We start from the raw sequence: 23298 nt of genomic DNA on the forward strand, positions 1-23298 counted from the left end.
TATTTTACATCTTTGCAATAAAACATGAATACAATAGTTTTTAGGGTTTCATAGATCCAAAAATATTTAACCTTTTTTTGGATACATAAGTTGAACCTGTCGATAGAGTATGTGCATGTGCGCATTTGATCAAGATGGCTTCACACATACAGTACATCTCACATTTCATCCCCTGTCCTCCCTCTTTCCCACCTCTATCAGCTACAGAATCATGATATTGCTTACAACTGTGAGGTTGTAAAACCTAATAATCACACATGAGCTCAACGCTTTAAATACAAACATCAATGCACAAATAATCCCGAAGGGGAAATGGACCTAAACGAAATGGCAGCCGATCAGAAAGAACCAAGCTAATAAATAATGATATGTGATTGGTGCAAAGTGCAAATACAAAACAAACTTTTACATTGATTTGATTCTCTTTTTTTAAATAAACAACAAATGTGTGTAAGTGAAGCTTTCCTTTGCGCTTTCAGTCTTATTCAGCTGATTAAGTCTCCCATCAAGCCTGAACCAAGACTATATGTACATATTTGACAAAACAATCACCAAATATACAAAGGAAATCAAGTCAGTCTTGTGGTTGTCATCCTTGGTGGCACTGGCAAGATCTCTTTATCATTACTATCTCCGGCAAAACAATCACCATCCTTGACACTGCCGTTATTATCATCAGTCTTGTCAACATTATAATAATAATTATTACACAGTATTTTACATACAGCAAGTCATTAATAAATTAAAGGTGATAAGCGCAGTTTGTGTAGTGAAAGAACATGTGTAGACTCTGAAGGAAGCAGAGCCTTATTTACATAAGAATTTAACCCTGCTGCGGGTAAAAGAAGAAAAAAAAGGAAATTAACATTATAAAATAAAACCAGATAAAACCAGATAAGATGAAAATCTAATGAAATCATAACCCAAGGCAATTTTTCAAGGGTAAATTTTAAGATCAAGCCAATAGCACCGGTGTTTGAACAGTGGGTGGGGCTGGATCAATTCTGATTCCATTTCTAATCAGTTTAGACACATTGAAGGAGTCTTAATTTATAGTCCACCCAAATAATTCCCAGACTGAACTCCCCTCAAAGGAAAAGTAAAGAACAAAATTGAGAAAGAAGAAAAATGTAAGTGAAAACAAAACTTCGGTTCTTTGTCTGTGAAGCATTAAGCGTACCAGGAATGGTAACTGCACCAGTCCTGTGAGTGGTACGGGTAGGATTGACCTCTACAAGGTCTGCTTGACTTGCTCTTCTCCCCCGTTCTGCAGTCTGTCTATTTTATGAGCAGGTTTTGGTATGTATCTTCGGGGTATTATGGGTCTGTGGTTACACACGTGCGTGTACGTACACGTATGCACAGAGGAAGTTATTTCCACCGGCGCTGCTGCATCCACAACTCAAGTAAACTTCACAAAGGAATAGAGTCTAAGGTCCAGTACTTGTTTTTCCCTCGTCTCTGTACCTTTAGTTTCCCCGCGTTGCAGATACACAGCAGAATGCATCACCTCCTCTCCCTCTTGTTCTTCTCTCCTCTTTCCATTCTCCTCTCGATCACGCTGTCCACCTCAGTACCTGTTCTGGTGTTCGTAGTGCCAGCGGTTGAAGTCTATGTTGAACGCCACAATGCTGCCAGATGCCATACCAGTGATCAGAGTCCTGAGGGCAGAGCACACAGAAAGTCACATCTGTAAACCAAATTATGCAAATAAATACTTATTTTTTTAGGGTTGCAGTGCATCAATCATTCCCTGGGCCCTGGGCCTCATCTGAGGTGTAACTCAACCCCATTACTGATCATTCAGTAATCTCTGCTGCCCCCTTTGAGGTGACCCAGTTTCCCCCACAACAGTAGTCCTTAAGGGAAAAAAAGGTCACGCGGTCTGCATCTTCTTCTGTCTGTCAGAGTGGCACCCTATCTGTTTTACCTCTGGTCATGTGAGAGATCCATGGCACGGATCCCTGCGTCACAGCCTGGATAGATGTAAAGCTGTTTGAAGTCGCACGCCTGCCACACTTCCACAACTCCGTTATCACCTCCTGTCACCAAGTTCTGTCCGTCGCTGCTCAACAGGATCGCCTGGAGAGAGAAAAAGAAGAGACAGAGAGTTTTCAAAGAGGCTCAAGGGCTTCAGTGTGTCGGGCTACAGTATATTGGATTGTTTTTAAGTAAATAAGGACAGTATTCATGCATGAATATACACTAAAAGAATATTACAGTATTAACTCAACAGCCTTACCCGTGTGGAATCGTTGACCTCCATTTGTGCCAGCAGTTTTCCATTTATGCTGAAGTTGCAGAAACGACCTCTCTCATAGTAGATGATGCAGTGGCCCTCGCTGGAGACTGAGATGAGGCGGGGCCGCTGACAAAGCTCTGGCCCCTCCAGGGCCCTAAGCAGGTCCCCTGTGATGGTGTGGACCAGGCACGGGCCCTCTGAGTAGCAAGATCAAAGCAAGATAGTAAAAAAATTGTTAATATATTTGTTTGGAGAAACCAGCCCAACCTCTAAAAGAAATTCAGAAAACAAATGTTGTGGAAATCACTCTTAGGCCCAGACAGGCCATAATAAAGACACACAAACCTTTAGCTCCACTGATGACCAATCCCAGCTCTGCACAGACAGACACACACACCACCTCGTGGTCATGTCCTGTCAGTACTGCCCTGGGAGCAGGGTAGTCACCTGGAAGAGAAAACAAAGTTAGAGACACCATTAACATCTGGGAGCTGTAGTGTTTTCTGAACTAGGAACCTACTCATGTAAACAGTGAGATAGGCAAACATTCACAAATGTTGTTTCCCCCATGTCGCCACTCACTATTGTTAGGGTTGTCCCCAATAATGTGGTGTCGTCCACTCCAGTACCACAGAAGAAGAGTGGCATCTCTGGAGCCTGACACGATGTAGCAGTCTCCACCGATGTAGGACTCTGACCTGGCCAGACACGTCACCACATCCCAGTGGCCAAAAACTATCTGGGTCAGCTTTCCTGTGGAGAGGAAGGAGGAAGACGGCTAAGTCAGTTTGTGCTCTCTACTCAGATTTTTGAAGCCCATGGTTGCTTTACTTACCAAGCTAGTTAGTGACTAGAGCGTCACTAAATCTAAATCAATAAATCTCTGGACCGATAAATAGAGAAATGTACTGTATGCCCAGGTGCAAATGTAAAAAAAAAAAGAGTGTTATACTGTAAATCTTCTATAGATCAATAAATCTAAACACAAATCTAAATAAAATTGCAAATGCATGACTACATGATCCACATTTAAAACTGGACCTCGGATAGAATCACAGCATCAATTTCTACCGTGCTTAATGCTCAACATGTCTCATAAATACTACGAAACCTACCAGTTTCAGTGGAGTAAACACGGAAGCTCTTGTCCCAGAAGCCGCAGACCAGAATGTAGCGGTTGTCGGCAGTAACCACAAAACAGTGTGTGTTGATTTGGATGCTCTGGTCCACGAGGTCAGTGATCTGACGCTTGTTCACGCCCGAGTTGTTTGCTACATAGGAGCACAAAGATGTCAGTAGGTTTAAAAGGGCATACGAATGCAATATTGTTCACAAGCTATCAAATGAACTCTAACCTTTCCTGATCGTTCATCACTCAGGTTAGTTTTGCAGCCTGTGTCGTGGCAATATATGTACATAAAGCCCCAGTGTATCATGTGATATAGTGACTTCAGTCCCACTACTTGTGTCCTTAATATTATCATTACATTAAACCAATTAAATCTGCTGGAAAGATTTTTGTGCACTGACCTATGAGAGGGTCCATCTCAATGGGGAGATGATGAGCCTGCTCTAGGGAGTATCCTGGAGCTCCACGGAGGCCTGAAGGATACAAGGATCAAACATTACAGACAGTCACACATACACACCCGTACATTCACACATCATAAAACAGAGAAGGATAAATGCTGAACCACAACCTCTCATATAATCCCCTGGTCGAGTGCTCTCTGATGCAGGCTTATGTTAAAGAAATAAAAGCCTCAATAAGAAAGGTCACTTGAGCTGCTTTATGACCCCCATAATTACATTATCACAATTCATTAACCTACCCCGCTGTGCTAATGAGGTCATGAAAGGTTAATTGAGGATTTAATTAACAAATATTTTTTATGTCAACACTTGGACAAAATAAGAGTAAACAAACACTTATATAATCCAATCAAATAACTACCACTGAAATTAACTAACATCTCACTGGGTTTATAAGCACTACAGACTTCCATAAAGTAGTCTTGATTGTATAGCTACAGATAATATTTTCATTATGTAATTTATATGAATATGTTTGACTAATCCTTTATTCAGTTAGTCTAATTATGTCTGAGAATTGTTATAAATGCCAATTACAATTTCATACAAAAAGTGATGTCTTTAATTTGCATTTGTCTGAAAATCATCATAAATTACCTAAACAACTAATTGATATCAAATTATCAAAATTGTAGCTGATGTATTTTCTGTGTCAGACTCATTTCAGCCCTATTATGAACATCTTGTTACTGTACTATCAACGGATTGCAATAGTTTAGTTCCTCAATTTAGATAAAATAACAATACAGTATACTGTTAATGTAATGTCATGTTCCATTGTTCAAAGTGGTGTAACTTAAAAAATATGTATAACTTGAGAATTTTAAGATTTAAATTCCATTTTATAGAGGATTCCTTTATCATGCACTCACCGACTGTGTTGTGCCAGCGGTTGACGGCAAATAGCCGGCTACATGTGACGGTGACGGCTGCCGGTATGCTGAGGTGGGGGAGCGTGTTGGCTGCGACATGAGTGACAGGAGAGTTGGAGGGGAACTTGAGCACCATGATGACATCCTGCTGCATCTGATCCTTAAACATCAGTGGGCTCTGGGGAAGGAAACACTGGTGAGACAGACAGAGAAAGAGAGAGGGACAGAGAGAAAGAGGAGGACAGAGCGGGGTGGGAAGGTCGGGGGAGAGAGGAGGAGGGAAATGGAGACGGAGGAAGAGGGAGAGACAGAACAGATGGGACAAAGGGGAGGTAGGGAAAAGGTATATTAGTGGGAGCACAGGGTCAGAGTAGGTACACACACTGAGGGTGGCTCTAGGGCTAGGAGAGGAGGTGGAGGCACTGGTTGGTCGGGGTTCAGGACTGACAGGTTTGGGTTGACATGGATGGCTCTGATGTGGAGACACTAAGGCCTCGTTCTGCTGAGGGTAGCAGGAAGGACAGAGATACTAAAACATCATTACATACACTTGTATGTAATAATCTCTTAACTGGTATATAAGGATTAAAATGTGTTGTAAATATGAAAAATAAATTCCTCAACCTGTCTATAAAAAAAGCGAAACATTGGAAAAAACTCTCTTCTTGTTCCCAAAGTGAAGATTTTCAAAATAACAACCTCTCAATAAAATAACATGAAAAAAGAAACGTGCAAAAAAAAAATATGTATACTTCTGTTATGTACTGTATTTCAGTAGGTCGCAGCTGAGGTCTAATATGTGAGTACAGCTAACTTGGTGTTTTTTGTAAGCATATATGGAGAATACTGTTATGAAACTTAAAACTGAAATACAATTTGCTAAAGTTGTCGAGGTATTCTCACCAGGTGCATGGCGGAGGAGCGAGGCGGATGTGGCTCGATCAGCAGCTGGGAGGGGATCTGACCACACGCCTGAATCTGGGACTCAATCACCTACAGTCGGAGAGACAGAGATGGGGTTACAAACTTTTGAAAAACATAAACCCCTCATTTGCACTCTTTACTTTACTCTCATTAAATATGCGTGTTTGTCTTTTTTGTATGCTTTCTAAACTACATGCATGTACTGCTTGTAATTTGAATTCATCCCTAGGGAAAACTATTTTCTCCACCATAAGACGAAATCATGTAGTGACTATTTATCTCAGAGCTTTATACATTACATCAATCTGATGCTGCCATATGATCTTGAAGGCAGCTTTATCGCGGCTTGAGGAACTCATGAGGGGGACATTTCTGCACTGTAATAATACTGTACATGTGTGACTCAAAACTGACCTCACGTTGCACAGCGTCTGCATTGTCTAGGTTGATTGCTCCCTCATAGGACAAGAAGTTGAACACGTTGAGAGCTCGGACTGCTTCTGGCCCTCGCTGCTTGTAGCCAAATATAAGATCAATCCACTGGTGGAGCTGGCACGACACAAACTCGCTCTCCAACGCCTGGTCCAAGTAACGAGTGTAGAGAGAGAAAGAAAGAGAAGAGTCAAGAATATGTTCAGTGTCTAACTTTTCTTTTAGCTTTTTATATTTTAGGAAAGATGACTGTCCCTCACCATCCGGTTAATGCGGACAAAGTCTTCAGGTTTCTTGGCCCAGGCGGGAAGCTCCACGTCACACACAGAGACTCCATCATCACGCACCCCAAGCTCGTACTCATTACTGTTAACAAACATCTCAGGCAGGTAGTAGAACTCTGGGATCAGCTCCTGATGGACATGACAGAAACACATTGGTTATTTTAACTAAATGAAAATTATTATTGATTTTACAAAATCTGTGACGATATAAAATATTAAAGCTGACACACATACGAGCTGTTGTCACCAATATTTGAATAACTTCCTCCAGAGCTAAAAATACTTTCAGCTATTAACCGTTTCAAGCTCAGAAAATAGAATTGCTTTACTGTAAGTACTGTTTTTGACTTTTAATGCAAAACACTACCTGCTCATTCACTCTCTCCTCAAAAACCACATATAAACCACAGGTACAGAAAAAAAGAAGTTTTAGTTTGAAGCAAAATATTTTTTTTACGTTTGTATGACCGCACGTTGTATGTCTCGGCCTCATGTGAAATTCTGCTCCCTAGGTTGAGATCCAGGGCTTTAGACGTGTGTTAATGTCTTCAAGTGGCTATTGACACTCCTCATACATTTAGAGATTTTCTAATTAAAACTAGAATGACTACCAACATTATGTTTTTAAACTCTGAAACTGTATTTATTGTGTATTTCATTTTAATGTTCAATATGTTTGTTTATGTAGGTGACATTCCTTCAGCTCATCAGGAATAGTTACCTTGACATCAGCCGTGTCCCTCTGGCAGTTCCTCCACGAGCAGCCGATGCCAGAGAAGGCTCTCTCCGGATGGTCGAACTTGTTATCGTTGGCGTTGAGGAAAAACGTGGTAAAAGGCTCCTACGGGCATACACATAGACAAATTCATCAAACAGAATCCTTGGGTCTCTCCTGTGTGTTCAAGCGTCGGCTAAAGGTTAAAGTCTGTATGTGTGTAAAGTGCAGCAGGCACTTACTATTCTGAGCATCCACATCAGTGTTGAATGAGCAGTGGAGTACAGGGTTGTATAGTGGTGAGGAGGCGTGCTGTCGTCGTCCCACGTCTCGTAGCGTTCTGCATAAAACGCTGCTCGCTTGGGATTCAGTGCACCGATTGGCTGGAAGAAACCGGAGAAAACATCGGCTTAAGTCAACGATTACACAAGAAACCATACATGTAGTTTTTCTTGTCATGCATTATTTAAAACTGTCAACAGTTGAACAATAAAACTAACAAGCGCATGCTCATTCTGATCCTCTGTAGGAGGAGGGAAAGCAGGAAATTCCACCCACAGTGTTATGTGGCTTTGTTTTGTTCTTACACTAACTAATGGAAATGCAACAAGAGATTCCTGCTGAGCCTTGGTACATGAGTGGTACGGCTTGACCAGTATTTTACCCTTAATTTTGGTTTATAGCATCTTCTAAGCAGCACACATGCTGTTCATTGTAAAAAGTGCATTAAGTGTTGTGTGTTAGGGGTGCTCTAACCTTGGAGAGGTCTCTGAAGTTGCCAGGTAGAGTCAGATCGAGCTCCTCTGAATCATAGTTGGTCAAGACCCAGGGGAAGATGGGGTACTGGTTCAAATCATTATAGGTCCGCCCTAAAGGGACAAAAGTCACGAGATGGTCCCACACTGTTACAACATGCTTTATTGTGTATACTACGTCAGTTTGAGTTTTACATAAAAAAATGAATACATGCTATAATATTTAAAGTGTAAAAAAAAAAAAAAAAAAAAAAAAGGGATTTACAGCACTGCTGCTACCAATTTTCAGGCTTCAACACCTCCACGCCTAATAAATAAGGATCAAACCTTTAATTAATTGCTGATGCAAGTAAAGATTAAAGTGCCAGACTGGTATTACAATCACACCGACCAAGGTTGCATGTTAGTGTGATAAAAGATGTTCCCAACACAGAGAGAGGCGTAAATGCACAAGCTGTTGACAATCTGCTACACGCCAGCATATGTTAAGGTGTTTAACCGCATTTTCATTGGCTGTCATTTATCTAGATGTGCATTTGAAAATCATTCTGCATTTTAATTACATACATGTATCAATATATATTGTGTGTGTATATATATATATATATATATATATATATATATATATATATGATATGATATATATGATATATATATGATATGTATATGTATATTGTATTGTGTTAATAAGTGGATATTTTCTAGTATATAAAGGACCTATAAATACAATAAAATAGCAAATGTTTAGCTGCAATAATTATTTTACAATTCATTACCAATTTGTCTATTGTCATTGTGGCTGTTCATATATTTTTATATGTATGTGTATTTACAGGTCACACTGGTGACTGTTGCTATGCAAACTGTAGATGAGTTGGAGCTGACAAAGGTTTATCTTATTCAAATCTTCCAGGTCCTTTATCTGGTCTCTTCATTCAAGTCTATTTATACATTTGGTTCTTTATTCATGCACATTGAGAGAAATACAAAGAAGTCTGCAATTTCTGTCTGTGCTTTATTTTTGAACAACACAGCACAACAGAAACTGTCAGAGAAACCAAATAAAGTCACATTAAGAAACTTTCCACAGCAAATAAGCTAGAAAATGTCATCATCACACAGTAGAAAGAATGGAAGAAAATGAAGGAAACATAAGATCCACAATAAGAGACTTGACAGCTCATGAAATTTGATTGCAATTGAACTTTACCTGCAATAGTGTTGAGGAACATGAGGTACTCAAAGTTGGAGATCTCTCTCCTCTGCCAGCGCTGCGTCATGTTGGACGACTTAAAGAGCTGACGAGGGGTGGCCAAGGAAATCCGCCTGGGACACACGCACACGCACACGCACACGCACACGCACACGCACACGCACACGCACACACACACGCACACGCACACACACACACACACACACACACACACACTGAAGTTTATTTCTATCACACCAGCAAGAAATACCTCTCCAACTCAGAATAGTGGTGGACAGCTGATTATACTCTGCACCTACCTGGCCTGGGGCAGGCCGTAACTCGTTCCTACCCCAACCCGTGGGAGACTGTAGACCACCCTTTTCACTGTGGCCTGGTCCGGGAAGTTAAACATCACAGACGCTGGAGAGAGGAGAGGAACAAGAGCATATAGACAACATAAAGTCAATCACTCACTATGACGACTAATGTTGAACTGGTACCAAACAGCAGTACAATACTGTATAGTGGTGGCAGTTGTGACAAGACTAGAGCCCAGGCAGTGTTAGTGCTCTTCATTCTGAACTATAGTAGACTGAAGGGATAACAATGTTGAATAAAAGGAAAGGCAAAAGAAGAGAGGATACACATTTACATAAAGAGGCTATACTCTAATACAGGTGTACTTCAGTCAGGTCTTACTGCATTCTTTTTCTCCTACAAATATTATAATAATAAATACATTTTTTTTACTCAATACACATTGCTAAGAGCCACATTTTAAACATCATTTGGATATCTATTTTTAATACCATTTCTTTGTAGACATTGCACTAATGATGGTGCTGAACTTGAACTTTAAGTGGAAAAAAGATACTGCTTGCATATGTGGTATTTTTGCACTTATTATGTATTTATAGGCTTGACGACCATATTTATGGGTGCATACTGTACAGTTTTGAGAAATCAATACATGTGACTATGTCAGTGCAGGTAATAAGAAATGTGCAGACTTACTCCTGTTGGCCATGAAGACCTCTAGTCCGGTATTCTGCAGCAGGTAACGTCTGGAAAACACCGCTCGGATCTCACTGAACATCCATTTACCGTGCAGACCCTCTGAGTAGGCCAGTACCTGTTGAGGTTGGACATCCTTTGAAAAAAATATTTTAACATAAAGAAAAACCTATACATTTATAGACAAATCAATCCCAAATTATTTGGATCAATGAATGAAAAGCAGTAAATAAGTTTGCTTGTTTTTATAATACAGAATGACAGCTTACTTTAGCCTCAGTCGTCTTGAATGTAGGATCCTCTTCGTCCACCTCAAAGTAGATCTCAGTAGTAGTGATGGACAGAGTGCCCCGAGCCACCACCACTGGAGCTACCAACTGAGCTGGAGTACTCAGAACCACAGGGCCTGGGGACACACACGTATTACTCAGGTAACCCTAACCCACACACACAGGCCTGATCATCACACAGATGATGAAATGGCACACGTACTGTAATAGAGTAATGTCAGGTTAGTTAAGATTGATTATGTATTTGTTTATTCTACTTTACATACTATTTAAACAATCCATCAGGTGTGTCAGAAGTCAGAGAGGAACTGGATTAAATTAGGTATTTAGTTTTGAATCAGTTTTTAGTAAATTATGATTTAATCTTATTGAGTCCGATAAATCAGCTGGATGGTTAGTGCAGCTTCAAAACTTTCAAATGACTTGCCTTTGGAGGTAAAAAATCTTGGACGGAAACGTACTAAAAACAAGAGTCACAGACAGTTTACTGTTCAGTCGTTCTGTAGCATGGTGACTGTGTGTGTCTTTATGTGAGTGCATCTTACCAGCAAGGTTATCAATCTCTTTTTCCTGCAGCAGGCTGACAGTGTCATCGTCTCCTTCCAGCATTAACTCCGCCTCTGGGTTCTGGGTGACCACTGATTGGCTGCGGAATGTTTTCTTCGACGTAAGACCCTCCTCATCTTCTTCTGTACCTGTTTGAGTGTGTTTTTAAGTGTGCATGAGAGGGTTGGGTGTATGCAAAAAGCAGATATTGACCAAGTACAACATGTTTGCATTTGTACACATTACTGACCGTAGTCCTCCAGAGCTTTGAGTGACACGTCGGCGTGAGTGGATCCAGATGCATTTCGCACAAATCTCCTTCTCCTCCTCAGGTCGTCCTCCCAGTAGTCTAGACGCCAGAAGTCATGTAATTGGCTGAAAACATAAAAAAGGAGAAACAAAGATGAGTCATTTCTGTTGTGGTAGGAAAACAAGGTGTGCACTTTGTGACTTTTCCTTCAAGAACAAGAAAGTTGGAATTAAAGCTGAAGTTACAGGTGACATTTATGCTGGCAACTTCCAGAACAAATTTCCGACAGTCAAAAGGTTCTTCTTTATTGGGTTAAAGGACAGTATTTGACCAGAGGGGTGAGTTTGACAAACCTTTCCAACTCTGCAAACACCAATAACTGGCTTTAAGATGAGTGGAAAAACATCAAACTGACTGATCTACCCTATAGAGCCAAGGTGTTTTATGAAAAAAACAGATGTAAAAGCAAGGTTTAGACATCAAGTGTGATTGCAATTTTCAATAAGCATTATGCTAATGTAAAAAAACAATTTAAAATATAATCCAGGCCAGAGCACTTGAGATGCAATTTAACTTTAATTAACTTGTCATGTGAGTGCAAACAGTGTTTATTAACAGCATGCAAGTTGTGGCATACCATTTACTTAATCAAAAGTGACATGAGGAAGACAGGCTTCAGATGCTGCATGTCACATGTTCTTAAAATAAATCACATGTCCTCCCTAAGTCTGGAGGCAGCTCTGAATAATGAGCAATCATTGTGTGTGAGTGGGCTAAATAAGGAGATAAGTCTTTCACAGCTACCCGGCAGCTACGTTGTTAGGATTCAGCTGTCTCTGTGCGCTGAAGTCGATGTACGATTAATTATGTTTATTAAGACCTGATTGTTTCATGAAGCCTGCTTTACATGGACCATGTCTTTTATAAATATCTATATTTCAGCACTGATCATATCCACACTCTGAAAACTTGAAATAGATTTCCTGATTCTGTGATGTGAAGCTAATGCTACTCTACTGGCTTCATGAATGTATGGTTTGAATGATGCTACTTTTACTTTTACACAAATAAATAGCAATAATATACAGTGGTAATGTGTTATAGTGATATGTTCTGAACATGATGGAAGGTGCTGACTTATTAAAAAATACAGAACCAAAAGAGTCGTTGATGGGGCGGTCAGCTAGTCACGGGTGAACAAAACAAACCAGGTCCGTTCCCCCTGTTAAAAATTAACAAATCGCCTATTGACTACACATACTGATGCCATTTTCTCATTATATGCAAAGAGTGTTCCGTGTGCACTCAACTGGTATAATGTCTGCTGACAAATGACATCCTGTGGAACAGCAATCTAAAAATGTCCCAGAGTATAATTTGACACGCAGTTCCTCGCATCTCCCGCTCACCTCTGCGACATTGTCCCCCACGCTCCGTGCTTATTGGTCAGGATGTTGAGGATCTTCTGTTTCAGCTGGTTAGCGGTCACATGATCTCTGTGCTTGGCGGCACTGATGAGGTGATCGCACATTTTCTCCTCCTCTCTCCGGTCCGCAGCATACTGGGCACAGTTAGACTGGAGGAAGGTGGGAGGTAGTAAGAAACCAAAGAGTGTTACTGTCAGATATGAGGAGATTGTTGTGTTGCTGTACAGTATGTCCTCCTGAAACACTTACTGATGCATAGGCACAGGAAATCAGTTTAGATTTACTAATTGGAAATGGTAATTTACAAAATAAATGCAGGTATTTGTTGGTGACAATCAGTAACAACAATGAGCATTACACATTAGCCCCTTCACATGGCTTTTAACCTGCAGGCTTTAATGATGTCACATCATGACAAACAGTGCAAGTGGTGCTTTGTGTTTACCTCGAATTCAGCGTGTTTGTGTACATCCTCTGCCCTCTGTCTGTTCAGGATGAACTCTGCTTCGTTGGCAACACGCACAATATGATCCTTCATGGCGTGGCAGAGAAGTCTGGTGGAGGGGTAAAGAGAGCGACAAACATTACAGGCCTTAGCAACACCTCCATTTAGAAGAAAAAAATCTAATTCTCAATGCAAGGGAATGTAAGCAAGTTTCCATCAATATGGCAACCTTTTCTAAATTATATCAATAAGACTGGTCTGGCTGCTAAAGCTTATGTATGGATGGGTACAGTAAAAAACAGTATGTTTAAAAAGTAGCATCTTTTTTATGGATGTGTATTGTTTTTTGTGTTGTCCTTTAATTATGTATAATACAGTTTGGAGTAAAATAAAAACAAGATTACAGACACTGAAAATAGACCAGCACAAATCAACTGCACACTTAATTGCACTGTAATGATTCGATTTCCTACTGAACACACATGGCACTGTGCATTTATCTTGGAAAGGTTCTCATTAGAGCTCTATCATTCCCATTAGTTGTGTGCACTGATAACACTGTTGCTGTTAACGTGAGAATCACAGTGAATTATATGGGGTGATAATCAGTCTGTGTGATGGATTACCTTCCCTCGTTGATGAGCTCAATGAAGGCCAGTCCAGCGTTCTTCTGAATGGAGTTTTGCCACTCCTAAGTGTAGAGAATAAAACTATCACTGCCTATGTAATTTCATGATATACATTTTCTGGAAATGTAGAACAACATTGTTCACAATGGCCTAATGTATATTGTCTAGGGTTAAAAAAAACAAACAAGACAAACCATACCAGAGCTATGTGGGTATACATGGTATAGCCTTCACAAATGTGTATGGATAAATAGAGAGATAGAAACAGCTTTATTCAAGAGGAAATATAGAGGCCCATCCTCTACCATCACCAGTGTAAAGGTACACAAGAACATGACTGCACAGAATAAGGATGAAGAAACATCTAAAGAGCTTTCTAAGTGTCAATGAAAATGCACCCGTCTAAGAGTGTGTGAGTGTTTAATGTGTCTGTACATATTAGAGTGGAGACTTCTGAGCAGAATGAGAGTGTTGCTGAAAGCCTCAAGCTATCAGAGCTCCATTAGCTCCACTAGCTCTTAAGGCTGTGAAGGACACGTGGGAGCATCTCCTGTTACACCCCTTTCATCCAGAGGATCGATATCTGGGCTAGGGTTCGCTCTCCTGGGCATCTAATGGCAGACAAGGCCGGAGCCGGGGGTAATACTATACATGCTGACGAGCAGCTAGGCAGGAGAGTAGAGGGGAGGAGAAAGGAGAGGGAGTGGTGAGAAGACAGGGCAGTGTGGAGAGTGGTAGAAGATGAAAGCAGTTGCCACCGAAACACTGAGTTAAAATGGACCAGAAAAGCAGAGGTGTCTGATGGTACGGTTGAAGATGAGGCAGTAAAAAAGGAGAGAAGAAAGCTGAGACCATGGTGGCAGAGTTGAAGAAAAAGAAGAGAAAGAGCAAAGAACTGAGGGGCTCCTCTCAGGACAAGAGCTCTTAGAGGCAGCCATTGAAACAGAAAATAGTTGGGAGACAAACTTGAACACAAAAAAGAACACTGGTCACCTACGCTATCAGGGGAAAGCTCTGTATTGGTAAGTGCTTCTCTGTTGTTACTCTGGCTTTTGAATGTTATTCAGAAAAATAGATATAGTGACTTTGAATGGAAGTTAATAGATAAATAAGCCCAATACCATTCTAAATAGATTAAGCTGTGATGCTGTTGTGATGTAATTTTGTTCTTAAAAGTAAAATCCAGTCATGAAAGTGTATGGGATTGACAGGGAAAAAGAAAGGATGTGGCCTTGATATTGATGAGCAAAAACTATGGTGTGATGATGCATATAAGTTGATATTATATTACATCTGCAATACGCTCATTATATAGTCAACCCTGCCTCACAGGGCAGATCAATAACTCGACAGCTTCCTGTGTGCAACTGACTCAGCAGATTACTATTTGTCAAAAAAAATGGGTATGAATGGGTAAGAAACCTGACAAATTAAGGACGACTCTTTCAGGCTTTGGCAAAATGGATATGTGTGAGGACAGTAAATAGAGAGACTGAGAGGAGCAGTGAGGGGTTACCAACCTGAGAACACAGCAGCATTACGAGCTCCACCACAGACGTGCTAGACTTCATGCACACTAGACCTGCAGCACAAAGAAATACAGCAGTCAGGAGCCTCCCTTTCTTTCTCTCTGACACACACACACACACACTGCAGCGAGAGACAAAAATATCATCAAAGAAGACACTGTAGTGTCAGTGGCTTCTGCTACTGTATACAGTCATTGTAGTCAAGTTTATAAAAAACATGCCACAGAGAAGACAGGAACAAACAGTAGAGAGAAAGATGATTAAGGAGAGTGTAGGGGGTGGGAGGGGAAGGAGCAGGAAGGGAGAAGAGGGAGAAATCAACACTGAGACAGTGGATCACAAAAACAGGACGCCAGGAAGCAGGTGGGCAGAGAGAGGAATGCATCACATTCAATACAACCTGTAATGCCATATTAATGCTAACACTGAACAAACAGTCATCTGATTTCCAAATGTCATTATCTAGCTAGCTGTTTGAAAATAGTGCAAAATACTGTGACGTCATACCTGCTTGACGAATGAGTGAAGCAGCCAGCTCAAAGACACTCACCCACTCATTCACTCACTCTCAACTAATCACACAGTAATACATCCACTCGTCCACTCACTCGTTTCTTTTTCTCTCAGTCTTTATCATACACAAACATCGCGGTGAGGGACAGTGAATGGGGAGACTCCACAGAGAGACGCCAGTTATAGAAAAAGGAGCCGTGTACAGCACCTGTACCTTCTATGAGCAGTTCCTGCCCATGGCTACCCAGCAGCGTCCTGGACAGGAAGGGAGCAAAATCCACAAAAATCTCCCTCAGCAGGGGCGCCACCTTCTCCAGAGCGCGCTCCAGCTTGGTGGTGATACTGTGGCGGAAATAAGTGAGAGGAAGATGAAGAGAATAGGAGTGAAGATTAAATAAGCAACATACAGATGAGGTTAGAGGAGCATGTGAGGAAGAACTCTGGGGATACTGTACAGTAGGTGAGAAAGGGAGCGAGAAAAACATGCAAGAAAGAAATGAGTAGAGAAAACGGGAGGAGAGGACAAATAACAAAGGAGAGGAGACGGAAAAGGCAAGCTTAGAGACGTTGAAGAGAAAGAAATAGAAAAATGTTTGAAATGGACACAGAAGACACAAAATTGTACAGAATTAAAGTGTATGTAATGATGGTTTGGTATGGAAGTACTATGCCTGGGTTAGTATTGTAAGGAAAGGTTGATGGCACTATAGTTTTAAAGCTTTAAATTGTTAATCAACTTAGCATTGTGAAATGGGTGAAGCTGGAAGTGCAATAAAAGCTAAACCTACAAAAAGAGTGTCCAAACTTTAAACTGCAACATATTGTATAAACTGTATCTTGACTTGCTACACATCTTAATATTAGTGCTTTTGTGTGTGCACAGGTGTAGATCAAGTGCAGAGTAAAATACTTTTCTTTTCTATGTTCAGTTAAGAAATGGAGAAAGTAAGGCAGGAAAAGTACAGCAAAGCAGACTAAAATATGGAGCCATGATGGCAGTGAAGTGCATATTCTCGGCCTAAGCATATGACTTCTGAAACAGACCTGGGTCACTAGTGTTTACAAATCTTCATTTGGTTTTAAGCTGCTTAGAGTAGCAGATGGGTGACATTTAGAAAAGTTACAATAAAGGTTAAAACAAGATTTTGAGTCGGTTTAAGCAAACTGTTGCTACAAATTATTTGCAAAGACAGTTTGACTCAGGTCTGATCTTTAGTGTGGGGTTAGTGTGAGGAGACGGCCATGCCAAAAGTGACAGCGCTGATATAAAAATATGAGTGATGCTAACTGTTGAAGCTGTTAACAAAGATGTCTGTCCGTTCTCCCAACGGCATTCTGGGAACATTAAGTAGTGGATTGGGCGTAGCAGAGGGTGTGTGGTGGAGGTGGGGCAGAGGGGAAAGGGGTGGACGAGTATCTCCTTGCCTAAAACACTGTCCTGCATCTCGGGGAGCTGCCTGGAAGCCTGCCAGAGAGCTAAAAGACTTGAGCTCAGGGGGCGTCTGACCGCTGCGCAGCGCACATTGCGCCACCTCACAATAGGAACTGCAATACAAACCACACACATTCAAACACACACATACAGACATGCACACTGATTAAAGAACACATGCACACGCACGCACGCTCTCTCACATGCGTGTGCACTTTCAGAAGCACACGTTAACTGCACATATCACAACAAACTGTCTAACATGTCTAAGGAGAGAGTACATTGACAGAAATGTTACAGTACAAACGGCTAAAAAGGAATTATATATTATTTCTTATTGTAATGCTATTTCCTAATTACTAGCATATCATCTTATATTTTATTAGCTAGTGTCAGATGCTTATACAAAGTATTTAAACACACCTAAAACACAGATTTATTTTTATGACAATTTCATTTACATGTTTTCAAAAAAGTAATCCATCGGGATTGCTGATATTTTCATACTCTACAGTATATTGTAATTGTGACATTAAAACACAGCTGCCATGTCAGGGATGAAAAGCACCATAGCGTAGACTGAGTGAGATGTGTGGGTGGTATGCGTGCATGCGAGCAAAACATATGTGAGTGAGTGAGTTATCACAGATTAAGTAGTTTTACTACCTTTCAGAAAACTAATATTATTAGTTAATATCAGCTTTAAAGAGCAATATCCGGATCAGTCCAATATCCTTCTTATGGCTGATAACTCAACAGTTTTTTGTGACTTTTGATTTCTAGTCATTTGTCACGCAGTGCAACTACCAAATTAGCAATTCAAGTTTTGTCTTTTCTTTAAGATTTGGTTAAACTTTTAACATATCAGAATTTTTTTTTGCATCTACATTGCTCCTGACATTCTTAAAAGATGTAATGACTAATCAGGCATTTTTACCTAGGCCTCAAAAAGCATGTGGGTGCACCCCGGTTGTCCCCAATCTAACCCTGCTGTATAATATCAGTAATGACTGTGAGAGTGAGCTGCTAGTGAGAATTCTTTGGGAAGGATGAAGACCTAAGTGTGAAGTGAAAGAGGGACAGGAATGAAGTGGAAAAACGACCAAGAAAACAAACAAATCAACGTAAAACAAAAGCCAAAGGGAGGAGAAAAAAAAAAGAAAAGAGCGGGAGGAAAGTGAATGAAGAGCGGTGCCATGTTGAGAGCTCTGACCTCATATTTTCCATCGTGTCTTCTGGCATGGGTGCCACCGTCTGCACAGCTGGCAGATTCTTACTAGTAGCACCGTTAACAAATGACGAAGAAGAGGAGGAGGAAGAAGAGGCAGAGTCTGTGGCACCTTGACAGGACAGAGAGGAGGGAGAGTGATGAAAAATAAGAACATTGTAACATGAATCAAGCATGACCAAGATTATTGTGCAGGATAACAAAGGAAATGTATTAATGTCCCGGTCAGTAGCGACCAAATTCAATTTGGATACTATTTCACCGGACGTGCTGCTGCTTGTCTTCTGGTAATGGCCCCAGTTTGTGAAAATAGCTTTGCAATCAATATACAGAATCCATTCAGGGGAACAAATCCCTTCCTTGTCCATTATGCATGTATGATACAGTCTAATATGTCTGACTGGCTGTCAAAGCCTTGAATACAAATCCACTCTTCTACAATGAATGGTCAGTGAATGTGTAATTGATTCTTATTTTGTCATCAATTTATTCTATCCTTCTTTGGGTCAAAGAATATTTAATACATGCTTTTCTCTGTATCTGTTTTTTTTTCCGACATGGAGTACCAAATATGTGAAAGGTACATGGTCCGACATCAGAGATGAAATTAACTTTCTTGTTTGTGGCCAGGATATCTTACACTTGCTGTCCTATCTGCAACTCCACTGATCTGGATCCCACCCTTGAAAAAAACTAAAACTAATCGTGAAAGCATCTGCCAGTACTATTTGTTCGGTTTGTTTCTATTATAGTTTGTTCAGAGTAAAGCATCAAAGAGTTTTTAGTAAGAGAGGAAACTCAGCCCTGCTTCATGGATTAGCCTTTGAATCGCTGGAGGCCTTTCACACAAGCACCTTCGTCAAACTGCAGGTGTGTGTCTGCTGCCTCTCCTTAAATGCACACTAAATAGATCCAGTGCAAAACTGAATGTGGGCAAAAATATCTAAAGATATAGATTCAGGAGTTAAATTGATAGAAGTTTGTGTGAAGAACATATGTTTTTATAAGTGCGCTACATCTGTGTGTTATCTCTCACCTGTAGTGTTGATCATGCTCTTGGGTGTTGCAGTCGCAGCGGCAAAAATGTTGGGTGTGCTGCCGGGAGTGGCCGCTCCACTAGTGGTGGGCGTGCCCACCGTGTTGACTGACAGGCTGCCAGGTGGTGGCTTTTTGACTGGAACCATAACACTCCTGTAATAGATGAGACACAAAGGCATCAGAGAAACCTGCACACATGCAATACTCTTTATCGAATGCTCCTCAGTGATATCATGGCTCTGGGTGTTGGTCAGTGTGTGAGAACATCTGTGAGGATGAATGTACAGTAGACTTCAGTTGCCACTGAGATGATGACAATAATAATAATACTACAGAGAGCACCGAAACGTGTTACACAGTTGTTTAAACCTGTGAAGTCAGTTTTGGGATTTAAATCCTAACTCTATAAAATGAATATGGCCTTTGTTTACCAAATAAGAATAGTTTTAACCTCTAATACTTGTAATCATTTTAAACAGTTTTTTTTTCACAAACCTTTTTAAAATACACATCCTTATTTTGTTACAGTGTCCAGGAGTGTCCCCAAATCACAAGATCATTTCTTTCTTTGTTTTCAAACTCAACAAGGTTAACAACTTCCGGGAGCTAAAAAGAATATTATGAGACTATTGGAAGCTCCAGTCAATATCAACATCAGGGAGTATCTTAAATGTCAAACAAATACATAGTTATCAAACAAAAATAAAATGCTTTTCTAAAATTTGATACACAATCATATGCACAATAACCATTTCAGATTATAGATCAGTTTTTAATTGTTGTAAAACGTTTTCAGAAACATAAAACGGTGCTGCTAATATAATCCATATATGCATTTATCAATATGTAGCACAATAAAATCAGATTTATTTCTATTTCTTATAAGCTTGTAACAAAAAACTAGGGATAGTGCACATTTCAATTTCAAAAGTATGGGTAATACAGCAGTGATGTTTAGAAGAACTAACATATCTTTGTTTAAAAACTATTAAAATACTGTTTGTTAGTAACTATGTATTTGCCATTAATTTATATGGATAGGCTTTAACAAACCTGTCTGCATAGGTCAGACAGATACATCGGGTGGCCATCTTGGAGATAGATATGGAGCTATTCGTGATGTATTATGCACACTGTCTTCAATCAATAACTTAGCTCTCAAGGACTGCCACAGAGCAGGATCAAGGAGACTAAGTGTTGCACAGGAGATATAAGCAGGTCATCACTCAGTGAGAGAGTCTATATGTTAACAGTTTAGACAAGAGAAGAACATTTTAACCTTTTCAGACTTTGTTTATGTCCTGTCATGTCAAATAACTTTATTATTCAGCGACAATAGCTTTATCCCTATAAGATTTTAGTCTGACAGTCTAAAGTCGACAAAAATGGGAATAAATAATAAAATCAACAGTCTCAGTCATGATTTATGATGATCGCTACTACTAAAAAAAACACTGTTTTTCTGTTTTTATATTCAATGTAGTGCACAGTAAAAGTGGTTTCCTGCAAACAAGCCATGGTGCAGAATATTACCTTTTTTTTTTTCTTATCTGTGCATTATTGGATTTTCACTAAAGATATCAATGTGACTGCTGGCAAGTAAACCACATTATGTAAGCCTGTAAATGTTTCCATCCAAAGAGCTCTGTCCAAAGGGGAAGGCCATTTTCTAAATACTAATCAATTGATTGATCTTTGTGTGCACTGTTTTTCCAAAACTGATGTACAGCAATTTGACAAATAGCAGTACACTAAAACACATCAGCAAAAGATCAGTATTGGCCGGAAAAATTGATTCATTGATGGATGTGTCAGGCTGTACTGACTCTGATGTCTCTGTCTGTTTTTCTGCCTCTTGTAGGTCAAACAGTAAATGGGACTGACCTGTCGAAGGAGTGGAACTGCATGGGCAGCATGGGGTGTGTCTTCAGGGCAGGGTCTGGGTGATAGGGTGTCGGCCCAGACTCCTGTCCCAAATCCCCGCCATCAACTGGAGCCGCCACCAAGCTCTTCAGTATCTCCTGCATTTCAGAGAGAACAACCCATCTGGTGACTACAGGACACAGGCTGTAAGGAGTTTAATGGCTCGACTAATTCTTGGCTGTTTTTTAACTTCTCAAGTACCGTAACTTTGTACATTTTGTTTTCAGTGTAGGCTATAATATTTATTACGTTGAAAAACATTATTATTGCCTCAGACAAAATCCAACATAGAGAACAACTGACTTTTTTCCAGCAGTAAACTATGACTGTGTATGAGTAAGAACAGTGGGCATGTTTTAATGATACATAACCTTAAAAAGATCTTGACCCTATTCAGACCTGGCATTAAAATCTTTCTCAGGTGATCCAACCACAACCACACAGCTAAAAATACAGATGTGGCTTGATCATACAAACCATATTTGAAAGTGCTGAAGGATGCATGGGCCCTCAGTAGCGAAAATTAAATGCATATGCATTTCCTGACCACATTGGACAACATTTATCAACTCTATCCGCAAATTTAGACATATCTGGATACAAGCTGCCAGGTGTGAATGGGGGTCAAACAGACCAACCTTGACATTGATGCCTTTGTTTGTTTGGCTGATGCTGGAGATTGACGAAGGCGGGGCTTGGCTGGAGTTGGGGTTGTGGGGAGAATCCAGAAGGCTCTCCTGTGACCTCCTAACGTCTGACAGACTACACAATAGATCTGTGCTTCCTCCCCCACCTACTCCTCCCATGTCTCTGTCCCTGTCTCTGTCCGTCTCTCTCCCCACCAGGCCGAGGCCGAGCCCCAGACCCATCTCCGAGCCGTTCAAGGATCCGGCCACATGGCCCTCCTCTCCGATGCCTGAGTCTGTGTGTGGGAGGCCTGCCCGGGGAGAGTCGTCCACGGGAGTGGGGGTCTGTTTATCACGGTCAGAGAAGGCTGTGGATGGATGCTCTGGAGGAACACACACAAATCGCAAAAGAATAGAGTTTCTCTTTGTAAAATGCACTGCTAAACAATTCCACAACATACAGTATTGTCTGTTTTTATTCAATCTCAGCTATTCCCTACTGCTTGTAAGCTTTATTTATCTGTCAAGTGATACCCTTCTTTCTTCGTCCTTCTCTCTTTCATCCTCAATTGTCTCATATTCTTGACAAAGATATTGTTGTTAATCTGAAGCCAGTATTCACTGTACAAACGCTACAATGATGAGTCACCACCAGCTCATCCAAGATTACTCTCTAATATTGAGGATATTTCAGCGAGAATCACCTGTACTGGTTGGGGAGTTAATTTCGTGGCGGATGCTTCTCCCTGATAGGCTGGTGGACCTTCCAATCTCTCGCTGGGGTTCCAAAATGTCCCGGTACTTGGATACCATGAGAACTGAGATAAAGTAGACGACTGCCAGCGCCAGAAACTGAGCCTGCTTACTGTCATCCTACAGAAAAATAAAACACACACACACACACACACACACATTTATTCAGTTAACACAACACTCTTCGCACTTGTACCCATATGCATACTGTATACACTAAAAATACATACAAACAAATACTTACAACATCTCTGAAAACCACAGCTCGAAGACGATTGATGTCTACATCCTGCAGGAGTCTGTCTGGATCCTGCTAAATATGGAAGACAGAATGTCAAATGTGGTGCGTCATACATATGCATGTTTCCGTATCAGATTTTAAGTGTTGTGTGCAGGATGTGCATTTGATGTATGTGCGTGTGTGTGTGTGGTACCTTGCTGGTGGTGGAGGCACTGTGGAGGCTGTCCTGTGACTTGCTGCTGGTTAAGGAGGATTTGCAGCTTCGGTCTCTCTGTCTCTGCCTGCACTCCAGACAGTTCCTCACTGCTACGCAGCATACTGATGGACACAAAAAGGTGCAGATGAAACCTGTAAGTATTGTATACTGCATAGGGTTTATTACATGGCATAGCATTTCTTTTT

At 40.7% G+C, this 23298-nt stretch overlaps 1 protein-coding gene across 27 annotated transcripts in view; it reads right to left on the minus strand.

Annotated features, from left to right (window-relative positions):
- Positions 1 to 72: 72 nt before the first annotated feature.
- Positions 73 to 23298, minus strand: part of nbeaa (neurobeachin a) — an 87246-nt gene continuing 64020 nt past the window's right edge. For 4 of the 27 annotated variants that reach the window (XM_035991091.1, XM_035991102.1, XM_035991101.1 and 1 more), the window contains 34 exons: positions 23090 to 23214; positions 22900 to 22968; positions 22607 to 22775; positions 21915 to 22285; positions 21238 to 21374; positions 19352 to 19506; positions 18301 to 18427; positions 17081 to 17200; positions 15864 to 15997; positions 15134 to 15195; positions 13611 to 13675; positions 12985 to 13093; positions 12522 to 12688; positions 11113 to 11237; positions 10862 to 11011; positions 10744 to 10776; positions 10296 to 10432; positions 10027 to 10162; positions 9330 to 9432; positions 9028 to 9143; positions 7819 to 7931; positions 7305 to 7445; positions 7069 to 7188; positions 6324 to 6476; positions 6046 to 6210; positions 5611 to 5700; positions 4708 to 4900; positions 3773 to 3844; positions 3358 to 3513; positions 2825 to 2995; positions 2588 to 2689; positions 2243 to 2439; positions 1931 to 2082; positions 73 to 1661 (listed from right to left, as the gene is read on the minus strand). In XM_035991091.1, coding sequence (XP_035846984.1) covers positions 1571 to 1661; positions 1931 to 2082; positions 2243 to 2439; positions 2588 to 2689; positions 2825 to 2995; positions 3358 to 3513; positions 3773 to 3844; positions 4708 to 4900; positions 5611 to 5700; positions 6046 to 6210; positions 6324 to 6476; positions 7069 to 7188; positions 7305 to 7445; positions 7819 to 7931; positions 9028 to 9143; positions 9330 to 9432; positions 10027 to 10162; positions 10296 to 10432; positions 10744 to 10776; positions 10862 to 11011; positions 11113 to 11237; positions 12522 to 12688; positions 12985 to 13093; positions 13611 to 13675; positions 15134 to 15195; positions 15864 to 15997; positions 17081 to 17200; positions 18301 to 18427; positions 19352 to 19506; positions 21238 to 21374; positions 21915 to 22285; positions 22607 to 22775; positions 22900 to 22968; positions 23090 to 23214 — 4526 coding nt within the window. In that variant the 3' untranslated portion in view covers positions 73 to 1570. The remainder of the gene's footprint in view (positions 1662 to 1930; positions 2083 to 2242; positions 2440 to 2587; positions 2690 to 2824; positions 2996 to 3357; positions 3514 to 3772; positions 3845 to 4707; positions 4901 to 5610; positions 5701 to 6045; positions 6211 to 6323; positions 6477 to 7068; positions 7189 to 7304; positions 7446 to 7818; positions 7932 to 9027; positions 9144 to 9329; positions 9433 to 10026; positions 10163 to 10295; positions 10433 to 10743; positions 10777 to 10861; positions 11012 to 11112; positions 11238 to 12521; positions 12689 to 12984; positions 13094 to 13610; positions 13676 to 15133; positions 15196 to 15863; positions 15998 to 17080; positions 17201 to 18300; positions 18428 to 19351; positions 19507 to 21237; positions 21375 to 21914; positions 22286 to 22606; positions 22776 to 22899; positions 22969 to 23089; positions 23215 to 23298) is intronic. The other 23 variants (XM_035991092.1, XM_035991103.1, XM_035991111.1 and 20 more) reach the window with 17 other exon arrangements.

The sequence above is a fragment of the Sander lucioperca genome, chromosome 13 (assembly GCF_008315115.2).
Source record: "Sander lucioperca isolate FBNREF2018 chromosome 13, SLUC_FBN_1.2, whole genome shotgun sequence".
NCBI lineage: Eukaryota > Metazoa > Chordata > Actinopteri > Perciformes > Percidae > Sander > Sander lucioperca.